At 37.6% G+C, this 17,782-nt stretch overlaps 1 protein-coding gene across 2 annotated transcripts in view; it reads left to right on the top strand.

Annotated features, from left to right (window-relative positions):
* Positions 1-8,488, top strand: part of rasgef1ba (RasGEF domain family, member 1Ba) — a 63,147-nt gene extending 54,659 nt beyond the window's left edge. For both annotated transcript variants that reach the window (XM_053481030.1, XM_053481032.1), the window contains 8 exons: positions 623-718; positions 1,007-1,109; positions 2,440-2,519; positions 3,522-3,617; positions 5,490-5,585; positions 5,849-5,972; positions 7,115-7,187; positions 8,081-8,488. In XM_053481030.1, coding sequence (XP_053337005.1) covers positions 623-718; positions 1,007-1,109; positions 2,440-2,519; positions 3,522-3,617; positions 5,490-5,585; positions 5,849-5,972; positions 7,115-7,187; positions 8,081-8,105 — 693 coding nt within the window. In that variant the 3' untranslated portion in view covers positions 8,106-8,488. The remainder of the gene's footprint in view (positions 1-622; positions 719-1,006; positions 1,110-2,439; positions 2,520-3,521; positions 3,618-5,489; positions 5,586-5,848; positions 5,973-7,114; positions 7,188-8,080) is intronic.
* Positions 8,489-17,782: the final 9,294 nt, after the last annotated feature.

The raw sequence follows: 17,782 nt of genomic DNA, 5'->3' as shown, positions 1-17,782 counted from the left end.
AAAATTCTTGCAGTCAGCTGCTAAGCAACAGGCAGTGGAATGACGCATTGGCGCGCTTTTGCTTCCATGGAGTTAGCCGTCTCTTTTAAGTGTTTGAGTCTCAGACATGCCTCTATGAGACTGTCTATCGAAAAGAGACGGCAGGCTGGGCCGCCCTTTGTGTTGGGAATAGCATGGTCAATGCAGAGGAATGCAAGGAATGAGCATGAGAAAAGAAAGTAGAAAAACTCACACCCAAGAAAATGCAACATAAGCATTTAGCCTGTGTGTCTGCGAGAGTCAGGGCCCACAGAGGATGGCAAGTTATTTTCTTTTTAATGGAGTGCTCCAGAGTTATGTGTCATTAGGTAGATTTTGTAAGTCTCTGTTTAAACAGGGGTTTTACGCATTCCTTTATAAATAACCTGCGCTGCAATGATCGTTTAGATCTGCTTTAATGTCAATTTCGAGGCAGAAGTGGATCACATCACACTTTTTTGGGGGGGTTCATTTACAAGAACAACACATTGTTGTGTTGTATTTCTTACATATTACCCTGTATTTAAGATATCGTATTATTTCTTAAGTCTGCCTGCGTATCTGAATCTAGCTTATCTAAAGCTGTGAAAAATCTTTTTCGCAGAATCGTTTTACTGATCGCAAGAAGGCAAGCAACCTGGAGGCGTACGTGGAGTGGTTCAACAGGCTGAGCTACCTGGTAGCCACCGAGATCTGCATGGTGAGTTCATTCCATCAGGACGCATTCTCTCCGTGCCCTTCAATTACTTACGCAAATTAACCCACGAGGCCTTTCAAAATGAGAGATAATTACGAAGTACAACAACGTCAAAGTGGCTATATGATTTACAGCTATAATTTTTTTCCCTAACCCCGGGGAAGGGTTGTCCTTTGTTGGCGTGCCTTGTTATTAGTAAACAAGACATACTCCTCGTTTTCTGTGGTGATGGTGCGGCCTTGCATTTACAACTTGCATGATAAATATTGCTTTCCTTTGTTTACCGTGCAGCCTGTGAAGAAAAAGCACCGAGCTCGCGTCATCGAGTTCTTCATCGACGTGGCACGGGAATGCTTCAATATCGGCAACTTCAACTCTCTCATGGCCATCATTTGTGAGTGCTTTCAATTGTGTTTTCTTGCTCAGCTATCATAGGAAAATTTGTGTTGCTTCCAGCTCTAGTTAAGTTTTTGTTCGATCATTCACTTTCTAATCTTTAATACTACCTATGATTAAAACGTAAGAATGGTAAATGTTTGGGGGGGAAAAAACAAGCAATCATTTTTTAAAAATAATTGTAAAATTACTGTCATTCTGCATGAACATTATTGCTTTTCTTGGCATAATGAAATGTTGCAAGGAGAAATTACACTGGTGACTCAGTATAAAGAAGGGCTCTCTTTCCAGCAGTTCTACTGTATGGTAGCAGCGATAAAACGCACCATTGCTAGGTCAGTGACAGATTAGTGGTAGGGATAAAAACGCAGCTGCTGGGTTGGAGCCAGGGATCTGCACGCAGATGGTCAGCACTGACCATCTCCATAGATGAGAGAGGGAAAGATAGGAGGAGGAGTGAAACCAGCTGTCCTTTTCTAGGCCTTTCCCTAGAGGCAAACCAATAGGCCAGTAGTTTTGCACAAGTGTTCTCCCTAGAGAGAAAGAGAGAGAGAGAGATCACATATTAGTGTCGGCAGCCGAGAACAAAACAGTCATGAGAAAGGTTTACTGCGTGGAGGGTAAACTATTGTCCCGGGTGAATGGGCCATGAGCACGCGTCTTGGCATGAGGCGAGAACATTATTCTCACCATTTTCAAAGACAGTAGACAGAGGAGGGAGATGGGAGAGATCTGTACCCATCACCTGTCAGCAGTATAAATGGACTTCTTTTGTAACTTCGGTGTAGATGGTATCAGATTTTTGTTTGAAGTGATGGCAGTGTCTTTTTTTACTTTAAAAAAAATGGCTGCTTAAAAAAATATTTCTAATAAGATAATCAGTGTTCTGAGAATTTTTTTTTTTTTTTCAGATACAGACCTGAAATAGTAATTTCAATTCTTTTGTGCTCCTTCTCCTGCCTGTTCGAAATCTAGAACCAAACCATAACACCATCTGCTCTCAGAGTCACTCAGTCATCAGATAAAGATTGCTGAATGACTTTTGCTTTTGTCATGACTAGACGGATCAGTGTAGTACAGATCGAACAGATAGTCTTACTAGTGCAATGACCTCATCGCTCTAGTTTTGCTGATCTCTCCCAGTTTTAGCTTGTCTCAGTAATAAATACTAACCAGACTCTTAGTGGGAAGTGATGCACCCACTAATGCTATTGTTCCTGTGGATTAAAAGGTGCAAAATTGCAGCTGTGTCAGGAAATGGGACTTGGGTGTTGTCTCGTTCTGACCTGGTGTGTGTGTGTGTGTGTGTGCTTCTGTCTCCTCTACAGCTGGCATGAATATGACTCCAGTATCGCGGCTAAAAAAGACCTGGGCCAAAGTGAAAACAGCCAAGTTTGACATTTTGGAGGTTCGTATTTTATTTCTTTCTCATATTAAGATATTTATGTATGATCATGAGTCATCATAGGCATGATATATGAATGTGTAGGAGCATGAGTGGAAATAACTAGAGTTGTTGAACAGTGTTGAACCACTACACTTTCTAACACAGCACTCCACACACATTATCAATGCTGTCCAAGTGACTCATTCATGCATGGTGCTCAGTCTACGACAATATGCAGACCAATTCATCCCAAGTAAATATCCTTTCCGCTCAGAGGTTCGCCTTTAATTGGGCTTAAAAATGTTTTTAAAACAATGGAACAATTGATTCTTCCTGCATGCGGCTAATTTAACCTCAACAAATGATTATCATTATTTGCTTTACCTTTACGGTCAATGAGCTGAATAATTGACTTTTATAAAGTAAACATACACCCATCCCCATTTTCTAAACCTCCACGGTCACACGGTTCTTCCCAGATTTCAGGGCTTTGGCATTTCAGTGTGTAAATATAGTTTTGTAAGAAGTCTTCAGGGGGTTTTCTGTCTACGTACTTTCGGTGCTCCATCACTCCATGATATATTTTCCCTTCTAGCAGACAGGAGCTAGTAAAGCAATATTCTCTTTTTCCTCACACACTCAGGAGATCTGAGAGTTTGAAGATTAAAGGGTTTAAGGTGGCTCTTTGTCTTCCCTGTCAAAACCTAGAATGTTAAACCTGCAGGCATCGTCCTTAAGTGGACGTTTGAAGAAATCCAGCTATGTTGGACAGAGATTGTTTTGGTTTCACACTCATCATTTCTATACCACTTAGACATTTTGGGCAAATGTTAACTTTATACAAGATGGCGCTGATAACCATGTTCCTCTTGAAGAACGCTCCTAAACATTCTTACTTTTCCATCACTTATTTTCTCACTGAAAGGAAATTAGTAAGAATATTTGTTGAGATGGTTTCGGAAAAAAGTTCCGCAGGTCATTGCTGCAGGAAACACAATCCTAATGTTTACTTTCTTTCCATAGCACCAGATGGACCCATCCAGCAACTTTTACAACTACAGAACAGCGCTACGTGGTGCCACACAAAGATCTATAACTGCGCATACCAGCAGAGAAAAGGTAAGCCTGCTGTCAGTCAAGAATATTCTTGCTGCACAAGTATTTCTTGTTACCTAAGCCTGACTCTTCATTTTTGTTCTTCGGGGCTTTGCCATGCAAATAGTTAGACGTCTTGTTTTGCATGTGTTTTTCAAACTGTTTTTGACATGTCAGATATCTCGAGCGTACAGTCAGTAAACAGCAACGTGTTTGTGGTACTAAGAGAAAATTACACTGTTTATAATGACATGGATGAAGATCATATCATAAAATCGTAGCAAAAAATGAGGACCACATTGGCAAAGTTGTAAACTGAGGTCATTTTCTTTCACTGGGCATTGCGTTATCGCTTCTATCAAGCGCTCCCAGTGTTCTCGACAAACTGCATGTGCTCTTAGCTTTGACCAAAAACATTATGTAACAAAGCTTCCTCAAAGGGCACACGGTGGAAGGACTAAGCCATAAATGGGTCAGAATATTCTGGGTGAGACGTCACAGTGGACGTGCTGCCTTTTCTTTAAAACATTCTGTTCTCTGAAACAACGTGGAAGGCGGCCAGTTCCAAGAGCGATGTTGACCCGGGACGACTTGCTCCAGACTGCCCTCGGCTATGTACCGTTCAGCGGACGTGCTGCGTTTCACCATTTAGACACAAACACTGGCCGTCTTTGTCACATTTTTGACTCATTCTCTGATGAGACACTTCATGCTGTTATTGGTGATGATGATGGCTCTTTGTGAATATGGTGTGGGAAGGAGTTGTATTTTCTGTGTTCATGAGACAGAATGTTCCCAAGAAGCCATGGAATGTTCAGCTCTCCTACTCACTTCATTGGGTGGGGGTGTTTGTTGACAGACTTTCCTCTTCACACTGGTGGCAACTCTGCAACCTTGTTTTGCCCAAATCAGATCTGTTTTGTATCTGGAGACGCACAGGAACTTAACCAAATTGTGTTGTGTCTCCTATCGGAAGGCTGCAGACTATAAACAACTTATAGAAGTGTTAAATCTGCATTTAGGCACATGGAATAAATGTAGATACACAGCTTGCCCCACTCGATTGTGCATGTACTGTAGTTCAGTGACTTTTTGTCCTTCTGTTTATTTCTACCAATTAAGAAGACCCAGTGGGCCAAAATCATCTGGGTCTAGTGGTAATATTTACTAAGCCTGTCTTCAGCTTTTTCTAAATTTGGCTTATCTTACATACTTATAGTACTCCCTCGGCAATAAAAAAAAACAAACCTATTACCATTATAGTCATGGTGAACGAAAACTACAAACAATATGTGTACAGCTTTAACACAGCTAACTCAAACCCTTGTATATCATGCAAAAGTTATTATGTTTTAATTCGGATGTTGCTTGGGTTGATGGTGATGACGTAAATATTTTCTAAAACCCTTTATTCCAAGTCAGTAATTATCTCTCCCTAATGTATAGCCTCACAATAATGAACATTTTATGAAGGCTTACTTGACCTGTCAATACTTTTAAATACAAAATTCAGCTTTAACATTTCTGTTTTGCGTGACAGTGGTGGGTGGCTGTTCTTGTTTTTCTTTATGTATGAGCTTTTAAACACAACTGCATTATGCATTTCGCTGCAAGGGATTTCAGCTCAGGTGTTGCGTGACAGCCGAGCTCGTGTTTCCTTTACAAGATCTCTGCCGTCTTCTATGAGTCACTGTAATTGCACGCTAGAGTGGTAGAAACAGGTGTACTTTGATAGATAGAGATAACTAAACTACAAGACGGCGGAGTTATTCACCTACATCTCATATTCGAAGACCAAACATTACCTTTTTATATATACCTACGTATGTTCATGCATATGACTGAACTCTAGTAACTACTTTTTTGTGACATGATTGTATTATTCCCCTTTTTCAGATTGTCATTCCATTCTTCAGCCTCTTGATCAAGGACATCATCATCCTTAATGAAGGATCTGCAAACCGGCTCCCAAATGGAGACGTCAATTTTGAGGTAAGCTTTTTAAACAGTCTTTTTTTTTTTTTTAATGAAAGAAAGTGGAAACTGCTATTGTCCATTTTAATACTGTTGTTTCATAACTGTTGAGGAAACTGTTGGCTAAGCATAGCAACGGCCACATCCAAACACAGGCTGTTGCTGCACACACACACACAATGAGGAAGTTTTCAGCATAAAACTTTCTTGCTGTGGGTGTCTGCTGAATGCTGTGACATGAAGCTGGGCTTTAACATGCATTCACTTGTTTTGTTGGGCAGAAATTCTGGGAGCTGGCCAAGCAGGTGAACGAGTTCATGACCTGGAAGAAAGTGGAGTGCCCGTTTGAGAAGGACCGCAAGATTCTGCAGTACCTCCTCACCGCTCCCATCTTCAGCGAGGATGGTAAAGCAAAAATTTTCATGCATAAAGCATTTATTTCTCAACCAACTGTCGAACACGTTACCAATCAATAGTCAATTAATGATTTCCCTTAGCTCAGGCTAAGTTTTATGTAAACAGTTTTTGCCGCACAGTCCAGTGTCTGTCCCTATACACCGATTTAGTTCTGGTGGCCCACTACAATATTAGCATTGATCTATATATTTTTTTTTTTACTAATTTAAAATGGTTAAAATCCTATTAAATGCACACAGAGCATTGGCCTGCTCAGTTTCTCTCTCTCACACACACACACATGAACCCAAATTCAGTTTAATTCCGTTTTATTTATATAGTGATTTTAACAATAGTCGCAGAGCAGCTTTACAGAATTAAACCCACAGATCTGTCTCCAAATAACCCACATACGCAAGATGTAGCAAGGATGTAAAGATAGCGAAGAAAACATTGGCTGTCAAGGTTAGCATTCTTAACATAGCAACTGCTTGTGCAAGTAGATAAGGTTAATGTTAATTCTTTAACGCTGATTGTTTGCTCAACCAAACCTTATCAGCTAATCCTTTTTTTAATCGATTTAATTCCTATTGATCAATGATTAATCATTAACAGACCTAGGTACGAGTGTGCCAAGTGCATCCCAAGCTGACTAGAATATACACCACCTTTTTGTAGATTTTTCCCATTACAGTTTGGGTTCTAGCCTACGAATGCAAATAACTAATTTAAGGCCATTTCTATGCAGAGCTTAACACACGCACGCACACAAACACACAGCCCTCTTCTGCATACATAAGCTTAGAAACCCATGATTGGCTAGAATCATTTTCACTGACAGGGACGAGAGACATCCTCCCCACCCAGAGAGCACGGGCAATCTGCTAAATAAATACACATAGCTCTGTAATCTATTTAGTAACAACACATACTTTACACAGAAACTCCCACTGCTGCCTCATACCTATCATCATGTCAAGTCTGATAGGTGTTGAGTAACCAGACAGCAGTGTGTCTTGCGCACATCACGTATGCTGATTAACTCAAGTGTGAAGTATTCCCTCCCTTGAGAAAACACAGGAGATAGAAATGAGTCAAAAACAAGGCCTTTGATGAAGTGACACATCGTACTCTCTCTTATCTGTTGACAGCGTTGTATCTGGCGTCCTACGAGTGCGAGGGACCGGAGAACAACATGGAAAAAGACAGATGGAAAGCTCTGAGGTATGTGACTGTAAGCATTCAATCATCATAGCTAAACAATTGGTCATGACAGCCTTTGGGCTTTTGTGTTTAGGCCAGACTAGAGTACTACATTGTTGATATCCATACTGGTGCATTAATCACTCAGCTGTGTCATGACAATTCGCATTATGCATGTACAATAAAGTAAGAAAGTTAACACCTGGCAGCAAGCTGTTATGGGAAGATTGTTCACCTTGAGGCTATGCGATAAGAATGATGAATAAAATGATTCCCAAAAAAACCTTTTAAAATAAAACATGCAGATCTAGTATCAGTAGAGAGAATAAAATTTCCATTAATCCGCCAAGTGGAAAACACTGTTACAGCACCATATTGAAAAGCACAGCATGGAACACTGGTAATGGTAGCAAAAGATGACTAAACGCAACCCCTCCCCAGTGTCTGGCGAGGGAGAGTCCACTTGGCTCTGTATGCAGTCACGTTTCCTAACACCCGTCCAAAGCATAAAGGGAGGGGGTGTACGAGGGAGAGTGATGGATAGGGAGAGGCGTTTTCCCCACTGCGACAGGATCTGTCACATTACAGGATTCTGTGTGGATCAGCAGAACGTGCTCAGGCCCAGGCAGAGGCGAGAGCACAACTGTCAGTGCTTTAGTGCAAAGAAATTAACTCTGTAGCAGACAGGGAAAAGGAGATGAGAGACAGGAAGTTGGGCACATCAGCTGTATGTCAAGTAGATAAATGCCTTTGGTTTTAATGCAGTGTGATGAGTCAGATGAGCCAACATCATCAAGTCACATGTCAAGGGTGATGGTCCCTGCGCTCTCGACGTCAAAATCAGATTAAGAGTTTAAATATTATTCTCGTATACAGCCACATTATCCTGATATATCTCTCTGATCTTATTGCAGGTCCTCTCTGCTAACCAGGATGTAGTTCTACTGAAGAACCCAAGTGATGTTAAGCTTCTGGCAAGCCAGCTGTGTCTCCGTTTTTGTCCCTTCAAGAAGTGAGAAGTAGTCCTGATTTTTAAGGGAAACGACAATCACTACTTTGGATGCGATTTTTGTGTGTATGATGGAGACCTGGATGTTTTGGTTTTTCATCACTTAAAAGATCATCACTCATGATACCTTTTAAAAAGACTTTTTTATAGAAACGACATGCTGAGTTCTTGACATCACTTGGCTGAAACTCATGATACATTTTCTGTGCTCTCATGAGGTTTTTGGATGCTGTTAAAGCAAGAAGTTACAGAGTTTGCTGCTGGTTGGTCAACTCTGGACAGATTATTTAAGAAAAACACACACACACACACACACACACACAAAAAACAAAAAAAAACAAAAGATGACTGCTTAAACCAGCATTGTGTGTATTTTGTACCAGTACTGTGTATTAACAGTATACAACTATTTAAGAATGGACTTATTTTGTCCTTATTTTTTTCCTGTATTTGTTGATGTTTTATATACCTGAGGTATTTGAAAGGTGTTTTTCCTCACGTGTGTGAGTGATTGCTAAGTGTGGCCGAGAGCGGCCCGTCATGGTCTGCTGAATGCACTGGGTGTGTTCGAGAATAAAAATGTCCTTCTTTGCATTATAACCTGTTTTTTGGTAATATTCTATAACATTAATGATATTTGTTCATATGGATTGATAAAGAAATACATTCCTTATTAACTGTGTAGCTAAAAAAAATACTAATTTTTTACTCATTCAACATAGAAATAGATTGTATTCCGCTCAAATACATCACTCACAAGTCCATCTACCTCCTTTTTACACAAGGTACTTCTGGTTTTATGCTATTATGTGGCCCCCTGGTGGTCATAACATTAAAAATAAATACATAATACACTACACACTCATTAGGGCAGAATAGTTCAGGTGCTTAATGTCATTAGTAGTATTATCTTCTTCTTTTTTTTTAAACTTGTTCCTGTTTCTTAACTATATTGTGTCATTAAAGTTTTTTTTTTTTTTTTTTTTTTTACAAATTTTGCTACATTTTGTCATGTACAGTTTGTTCGTATATTATTTTGTAGCTAAAGGATATTGCTCTAATATTTTATATTTATCAACTTGTTTTTAGGGCACTGGCATACAAATAGAAGTTAAAGACTTTAATACTGCCGGTGTCTAGTTTACCATGTTCTTTTTTTTGCTCATGGGGAATTTATGTGAATAAATTGTTTTTCTCCCCTGTGCACACTTATGTATTTTCACTGGTTCGATGGATAAAACCTGAAATAGCTGTATAGTAAAAAAAAAAGTGTTTAAATAAAAGATTCCTTATGTAAACCTGCATATTAAGAGCATCTTTTAAGAATTGCACATTTAATTTTGTGTAATATCTTTTATATGAATAAAAGTAGATGACGATCACATATAATTGCAGCCAGTATTTTATATAACTCACTTTGAACATGACCGTCATGGAAATTTTGAACTTGTAATATTTCTTTAACTTACCTTTAATGATTCTATGATGTAGAGTGGTCAAATATTTAACCAGAATTCTCCCAGTATTTTGTTGATAAAGACCAAAAGCATCTACTAAACGTGAACCCTGCTATGGGACTAGTAACTAAATATTAGATGTACTATTTGACCTAGTGATGTATTTTTAGGTGTATATTTTTGACCTAGTGATTATCAGTAACCCTAAAATACTTCTACTAAACATATGTTTTAAAATTATTTTGGGAGGCATCCATCTAGCCTATCCCAGGAGACTCACACACTATAAGTCTGTGAAACCCACCATGGAGTACTTGCAAACTTCATACACAGAGACCTAAGGTGAGAATTGAACCATCGACCTTCATGACTTTGATTTGATAGTGTATAGAACCATCCCACTGCAACTGTAGGCTAATAGCACCAGCTGGGAATTTATAGAAACACTGTCACATCTGTTCATTAATTCAATTATCCAATTAATCAAGTAAGCATGTGGCTGGGACAAAATGCCTAAATAATGAAGATACAGGTCAAAAGCTTCAGTTGATCTTCACACCCAAGGTCAAAAGAAGATAACATCTGACTGTGGTATACAATAAGTATCTTATTATATACCACATCTATCTTATTGTAAATAATAATTTGAATTATTTACAAATTCATTACATGTTTATTACAATTTAAAAGAGTCATACAGTCCAAGAGTAAAACACTTTTTTTTTCTGTACAGCAAGTTTTGAAGCTACTTTTCTAGTGATCAGTTACTAGATTTTCTAATGGTTTAATCTTCACTCACTCATCATCTATACCGCATAATCATATATAAAGGGTCGCAGGGGGCCTGGACTAAACCCAGGGGAATTACGGCACGAGGCAGGGTACACCCTGGATGTAGTACCAAGCCATTGCAGATAGGGCACACACACATGCTCATTCACACACTACGCAATATGGCAATATGGAAATGCCAATTAAAAGACAGTGGTACTATTTTCAAACTTTTTTCCTTGTTTCCAGTTTTGTGAACCTCAGATGTGCCTTCATGTTCTTTTTAGAAAGAAGATGCTTTCTTCTGGCAACCCTTCAATACAAACCCTACTTGTTCAGTCTTCTTCTAATTGTGCTATGAACTTTAATATTTAATATTCTCAGCGAGGCCTGTAGGTTCTCAGATGTAGCTGTTTTTTTTTTGCATTGCAAAAATGCATTGCACGGTCTGACCTTGGGGTGAATGTGCTGGGGGGTTTACTGCTGGGAAGATTAGCAACTATCGAACACTTTCTACTTGTGAATACTTTTTCTGACTGTAGAATGTTGAATTCCAAATAGTTTGGAAATGGTTTTATAACCCTTTCCAGAATGATGTGCAGCAACAATTGCATTTCTAAGACCATTAATTACAAATAATGTCTTTCTTTGATTTTTATATTTAGTCCATGCAAATGGCAATCAGTATAATTTTTAAGTATTAGGGTACAATTCAAATTTTATTAAACAAACCTCCTGATGATAACAAAATAAAAATAAAAAAATAACAAACTGATAATGCACTGTTCCAAATTATGAAAATGGGCTCTTGTTGAATTTGTAGCATTAGGAGGTCAAATGCTATTTCAATCAAAAACATTCTAACAGGGCATGTTGCATCTTAACATAGTACCCCTTCTTTAATATCACCTCCAAAATTCTTGCATCCATTGAACTTGTGAGGTGCTGGACAGTTTCTGCTTGAATTTCTTTGCAGGATGTCAGAATAGCCTCCCAGAGCTGCTGTTTTGATGCAAACTGCCTCCCACCCTTATAGATCTCTTGTTTAAAGATGCTCCAAAGGTTCTCAATGGGGTTAAGGTCAGGGGAGGATGGTGGCCACACATTTTTTATGCCCATAGCAGCCAATGACAAAGAGGTATTCGCTGCAGCATGAGATGGTGCATTGTCGTGCATAAAGATGATTTTGCTACGGAAGGCACGGTTCTTCTTTTTGTACCATGGAAGAAAGTGGTTGGTCAAAAACTCTATATACTTTTACAGAGGTCATTTTCACACCTTCAAGGACCCTACAGGGGCCTACCAGCTCTCTCCCCATGATTCCGGCCCAAAACATGACTTTGCCACCTCCTTGTTGACATCGCAGCCGTATTGGGACATGGTGGCCAGCCACCAACCATCCACTACTCCATCCATCTGGACATCCAGGGTTGCATGACACTCATCAGTAAACAAGATTGTTTGAAAATTAGTCTTCATCATGTATGCCTGGGCCCACTGCAACCGTTTCTGTTTGTGAGCACTAGTTAGGCGTGGCTGAATAAAACGTTTATGCACAACCGCAAACCTCTGAAAGATTCTACACCTTGAGGTTTGTGGGACTTCAGAGGCACCAGCAGCTTCAAATATCTGTTTGCTGCTTTGTAATGGCATCTTAGCAGCTGCTTTCTTAATCCGATTATTTGTTCTGGCAGAAACCTTCCTCATTCTTCCTTTATCTGCACGAACCTGTCTGTGCTCTGAATCAGCCACAAATGTCTTCACAGTACGATGATCACACTTAAGTTTTCGTGAAATATCTAATGTTTTCATACCTTGTTCAAGGCATTGCACTATTTGACGCTTTTCGGCAGCAGAGAGATCCTTTTCCTTCCCATATTGCTTGAAACCTACCAATAATCTAGAAAAATATCCTTTTTCTGTCCATTTCATCTGGCAAACTAATTATCACAGGTGTCTCATTCAGTGATCCAAAGAGCCTTGAGACGCAACACCATCCATAAGTTAAAAATGAAACATTTACTGTTTATGCCACTTACATCCAATTGGCATAAAATTTTACGTTACGTATGTGTTTCTATCTTGGCATTGTGTTAACACAGACCTTTCTCCTTTGTTTTTTGCTGCACTTTAGCGACAGTACCCCAAGAAACAGATAAACAGAGTTAATGGTTCTATTAAAAGAGTGTAGTTTTTTTTCTGGTTACATTTGGTAAAATAAAATTCCTCCCAACTATTTCTCACTTGATATGACTGAAGACATAAAGCAGTGAATAAAAGCCAATAAAAGAACTTAATAAAATCAGTAAAATAAAGTGCAGCAGTACTTCCTTACTTTTAAGAAACCTATCTTCTTCCAAAGTTTGTTTATTTATTTATTTATTTATTCAGCTTATCTGATATATTTTCTGTTAACCAAAATTAATTAGAGTTAATTATGTGCCAAAATTTAACAAACACAATCTGCTTTGCAAAGAAAAAAATTCAATAGTTAATTAAAATGCAACTGTGGTTTGATATAACTGTAATCCCCTACAGGGCTCTATCCTATAGAGCAGTGGTTCTCAAACATTTTCTGTCATTCCCCACTTAAGGGGGTGGGCAAATTTTCAAGCCCCACTTGTCAACAAAATGATAACGAAAACGGCCAAGTGTACTATTTATTGAAATATCAATTTCTAAACAAATAAGATCAAATAACACCAAGTTCAAAACAGATAAAATACACATGCAATTGTTATAACAGGCTTACTTCGTCACTTATCTAAAGCTTTCTTTCAAAGAAGTCGAGTGGCTTATTAACGTGACTGGGGTGTGTTGTCTCTAAGTGTCTTCCTACTTTGTTGGGTCTCATGCTGTCTGCTGCCAGCGGTTTAAGACACAAAACACACACAGGTCTCCCCTCTATCCCATCATCCCCACCATGAATCCAAGCGCAACATATAGGCTTCATCATAGGCTTTTTGGTTGATTAGGCTGATAGTGCTGAATCACCTGCTTTTTTGTGGTCCATGTAACAAATGTATCCATTGACGTTATTATGCTCACTACATACAGTACGCTACTGACCCGGTGTTATGCTCTAAAATGCCCCCCCCTGCCACGGATTGCCTCCCCTACATAATCTCTTTTGAATAATATATTAGAAAATAAATAATATACATATAATAATAACCCTTTGAATGTATGTCCTAATATAATATTTGATAGAGATTACGTGAGTACGTGTTGGGGTGGGGGGAAGGGTTTGGGCAATCCGTGGCAGGGGGGCATTTAACGCATAACACCTGTTTGTGTCCGCGGTAAAGTTAGTTTGATATTCGCATCTCCGAATTTAATAGCTGCGTAAATAAACCAGCGAATAAGATATATTTCCTCTCTACATTGTCTTTCAGCTACATTCGCCTTAAATTACACAAGTTTAAAAGCATAAACACTATTATTCTCTACAGCACAACGAATGATTTAGGGATCATCGCAAAATGTCGCACGCCAACAAAAAGCGTAGAACGATATTGATCTTCCCTTCTGTTCAGCACCTGAAGGATCAAAAAGCAACTTTGTTGCCACACTGGAAACTAGAAATGCCAGACTAGTACTGCCTAATAAAATATTAATGTTTAACAAAAATACAGAAACATCAGCATACACATTGGGATAAATGAAATGACATATATAATACCGAATGTTTCCTTATATATTGTTCCTCTGCAATTAACATGCCGACGTTAAACTGTTATTGTTGCACAATGGTTCCACTTTTTCTCTGATGTTATTTTAATTTACTTGTATTAATGATCCATTTCTTTGCGTGTGATTATTTATTTTCAAGTGTCCGATCTTTATTGTCAATAAAGAAAAGCATGAATTAGAATAAGTACTTTCCTATTATTTTCCACTAATTCCCTCCCGTTCATTGCGCCCCACCTGTCATGTCTGTATTCCCCACTAGTGGGGCGCGCCCCACACTTTGAGAACCACTGCTATAGAGTAAATAGCGCCATCTGCTGTTTTGGAAGAGGAAGTTGCTCCCTTGCATTTGTGAGAAAATACTTTGGGCGCATTTGTGAGAAAGTCGATTTTTTTTCTTTGCAAAGCAGATTGTGTTTGTTTGTTACATTTTGGCACATAATTAACTCGATTCAAAATCAAAGTATCACTCCTTACCTTTTAGAAATCTACCGTTAGAAGTTTATTTATTTATTTATTTATTTATTTATTTATTTATTCATCCAGATTAACGGTTATCCGAAATCTGCTAATCACTACACCTGCACAAGTTTATAACCCGCCCATTAACAGATCTAAACCAATCACTAAAGGACAAACATGACGGACACACAGCTAAACCAATCAAAACACCTATTTCACTAACTCGACGCAGTTGAAATAATATATTTGAAATTTAGGCAAATTATGGCAAAATAAATTGAATGAAGTACATTTTCGGGAAAAGCTAATCTCTGTTATTCCACTAGGGGGCAAAATAGAGCAATAAACTCTGGTCCAAAATACAGTAACTCACTGAGGGTTTTCACTATGGTGTTGTGTCATTTGTCAGGCCTGCATACAATGATTCACAAATTCATTGCAAACCTTTCAACCATTTAACCTTTTCTCTATTCTTCTTTCTCTTAATAAATACTGCATATTTTAACCACATTTCAAACATTCTACAGTATGTGGAGAAAATGGAGAGTACCATAAAAAGGATTTGTCTCCACCTACTGGCGCGTTTGAAAAGTCACGTTTGAGTTCAACTTTACTGTCAGTGACAATATGTTCTAAAATATGTGATTTCTTTTGTGATTTTATATAAAATAAACACAATATTTCCAGGATAAAGGTTTCATTCTAGAACAAAAGAAACTAATTATATAAGGACAAAAGAACCTCATCATCCTTTGGAATAAGTTGTGTAAAATTCTCAAAGAAAATTAGCAAACATTACAACAGAGCAAGAATTTAAAAGTACTTACTGTGTGTGTTACTAAGATTCAACTGAGTTTGCAAATTAAAGCTGCAGAGATTTAAAGGTCAGGGTTTTTCCTGTAACATTTAAGTGCTGAATTATTGATTATTTCTACAGACAGAAGCTGTAGCTGCTCTAATGTAACACCCTGGCTGTAATCCAGTTAAATGCACACAGATCAATCCAAATAGCTTCACTGATCACATAATACGGACGATGACTTGCAGAAGGGAAGAGTTCACAGCAACATTCATTTCCAAACAAATATCTCATCTGAATAAATAACTCATCACAATGAATAAGAGTTGACTGATCAAATGTATCTATAAATATAGTTACATAATGCAATAAGTGACGACACTACTGTCTATATATTGAACATGTGATTATGTAATTCTTGTGAGAGAGAAGGTTAGTGGGGGATTTTTGAAGCTCTAGGATGTTTTTTTCATATACAATATGAATTTAGGATGTAAAACAGATCAGTGTGCTTTAATTACAGCACATTACGTACATACAGCCATGTGTAAAAGTTAGTACTCCCTATTGTAATTTTATGTGCACCAACAATTGCTTCTCTAAGAACATTGCTTATGTTATTCCATCTTGGCATTGTGTTAACACACACCTGAATGCTCCAGACCAGCAAACTGCCAAAACCTTTGCTTTAATAATGTTCGCACACCTGCTGATGATCAATTAATCAAGGGCTAATTAGCAGCACCTGGCTGCAACTTCTCCCTTAAATCCTGTGGAAGCAGTAAGGGAAACTTAGTAATGCCCACATACTTTCCCCCCTTTTTTTGGCTTATTTTTTGTTAAATAAATAATGGCACAACCAGTCACATGTCTGAGGTTGTATTTGCCTAATACTAAGACCTGCTACAATTAGAGGATTTTTATAATGTTTTAACATGAAAAAAACATAGACTTAAAAGCGGGAGTATTCATTTTTATGTAGGTAGAATGTTAAAGTATTTTTTAGATTAATTTTAATCTGGCCCCTAATTATTTATTGCTCCATATGAAGTTGGACATTTTATGTTTAAGGGAGTATAATCATTAAAGATATATGACATTTAAAATACAGAAAATTTTACTGTATATAAAAGGCCCCAAATTCTTAAATTTACAGAATGGATTATTTTAGGTAATTGGGTTTTTGAGATCTTTCATTTAGATCTGTTTGGTGTCTTTTAATAGTATTACAAAAATACCACAAAATTGGGGATGATATTTTTTTTCAAGTACCAACTAAATATAGCAGCAAAACAATGATGAAACATGAGTTCATGTCAGCTACGGACTTGGCTCATTAACTGTACTGGGGCACACTGCATAGATTTGCATGTGTTTATGTAAAGTTTTGTGTTAGATTTATCAATAAATCAGATTGACATTATTACATAAATTGTTTAATAATTTTTGAATTATTGAATTTTCTATAAATTTCCGTAAATTTTAAATATTGTAAACGTTTTTCAGAAACGTCAGTGAAGTTAGCTGTACTTCATAGCCACTGATTTGTAATTAAGACCCAATTACAATCAACTGAGAACAATCACGGTACTGCAGCTTTCTATATGTCACTAAAATTACTGTATAACTGTTTACTTAGAAAACATGTTGAAATATTAACCACCCTTATTGTAGACATTATATATGCCCCAGTAAGTTGTGCAATATAGAATATAGCATATAGAAGTTAAAATATTATAATTATAATATATTTTGTTAATATATTTGTGGTATGTAGGTGTGGTTATAGCACTTACTTTAAATATCATCATCATCATCATCATTAACAAAGTCATCAAGGTCAGTGTTGGATTCGGGTCTGTGTGCATGGGGTTTGCATGTTCTCCATGTGCTTGCTGGATTTCCTCCAGGTACTCCAGTTTCATCCCACTGTCCAAAGACATGCAGATTATGTTAATTGGCGTTCCCAAATTGCCCAGAATTTGAATGAGTATGTGAGTGTGTGTATTGTGATTGTGTGCTCTATATTTTAATATTTGACAATTAATCCATTCACTGTTGAGAATGTAGAAACAAAAAAATTCCCAACAGAAATGTTAGTTTTGCATAATATTTCTCCATGCACATATATATTAACTTGTACACAACAAGATTAGAATGTATACAGTGTGATTAAGTGAGTGATTGTCATCATCATCATCATCATCATCATCATCATCATCACCACCATCATCATTAACAATGTCATCATCATCATCATCATTATGAGCAGCATCCTGCAATGTTAGAATCATCATCATTATCATGTCATCATCATCATCATCATCAATATTAAAAATGCATCATTATCATCATCATCATCGAAGGCATAATCAGTGTCATGTATTAATGTTAAATATATGACAATATTCCTCATGTTGACTGTATT

This window comes from Clarias gariepinus, chromosome 21 (assembly GCF_024256425.1).
Source record: "Clarias gariepinus isolate MV-2021 ecotype Netherlands chromosome 21, CGAR_prim_01v2, whole genome shotgun sequence".
Taxonomy (NCBI): domain Eukaryota; kingdom Metazoa; phylum Chordata; class Actinopteri; order Siluriformes; family Clariidae; genus Clarias; species Clarias gariepinus.
Note: the sequence above shows the minus strand (reverse complement) of the source record. Positions and strands in the feature narration are given on the sequence as shown.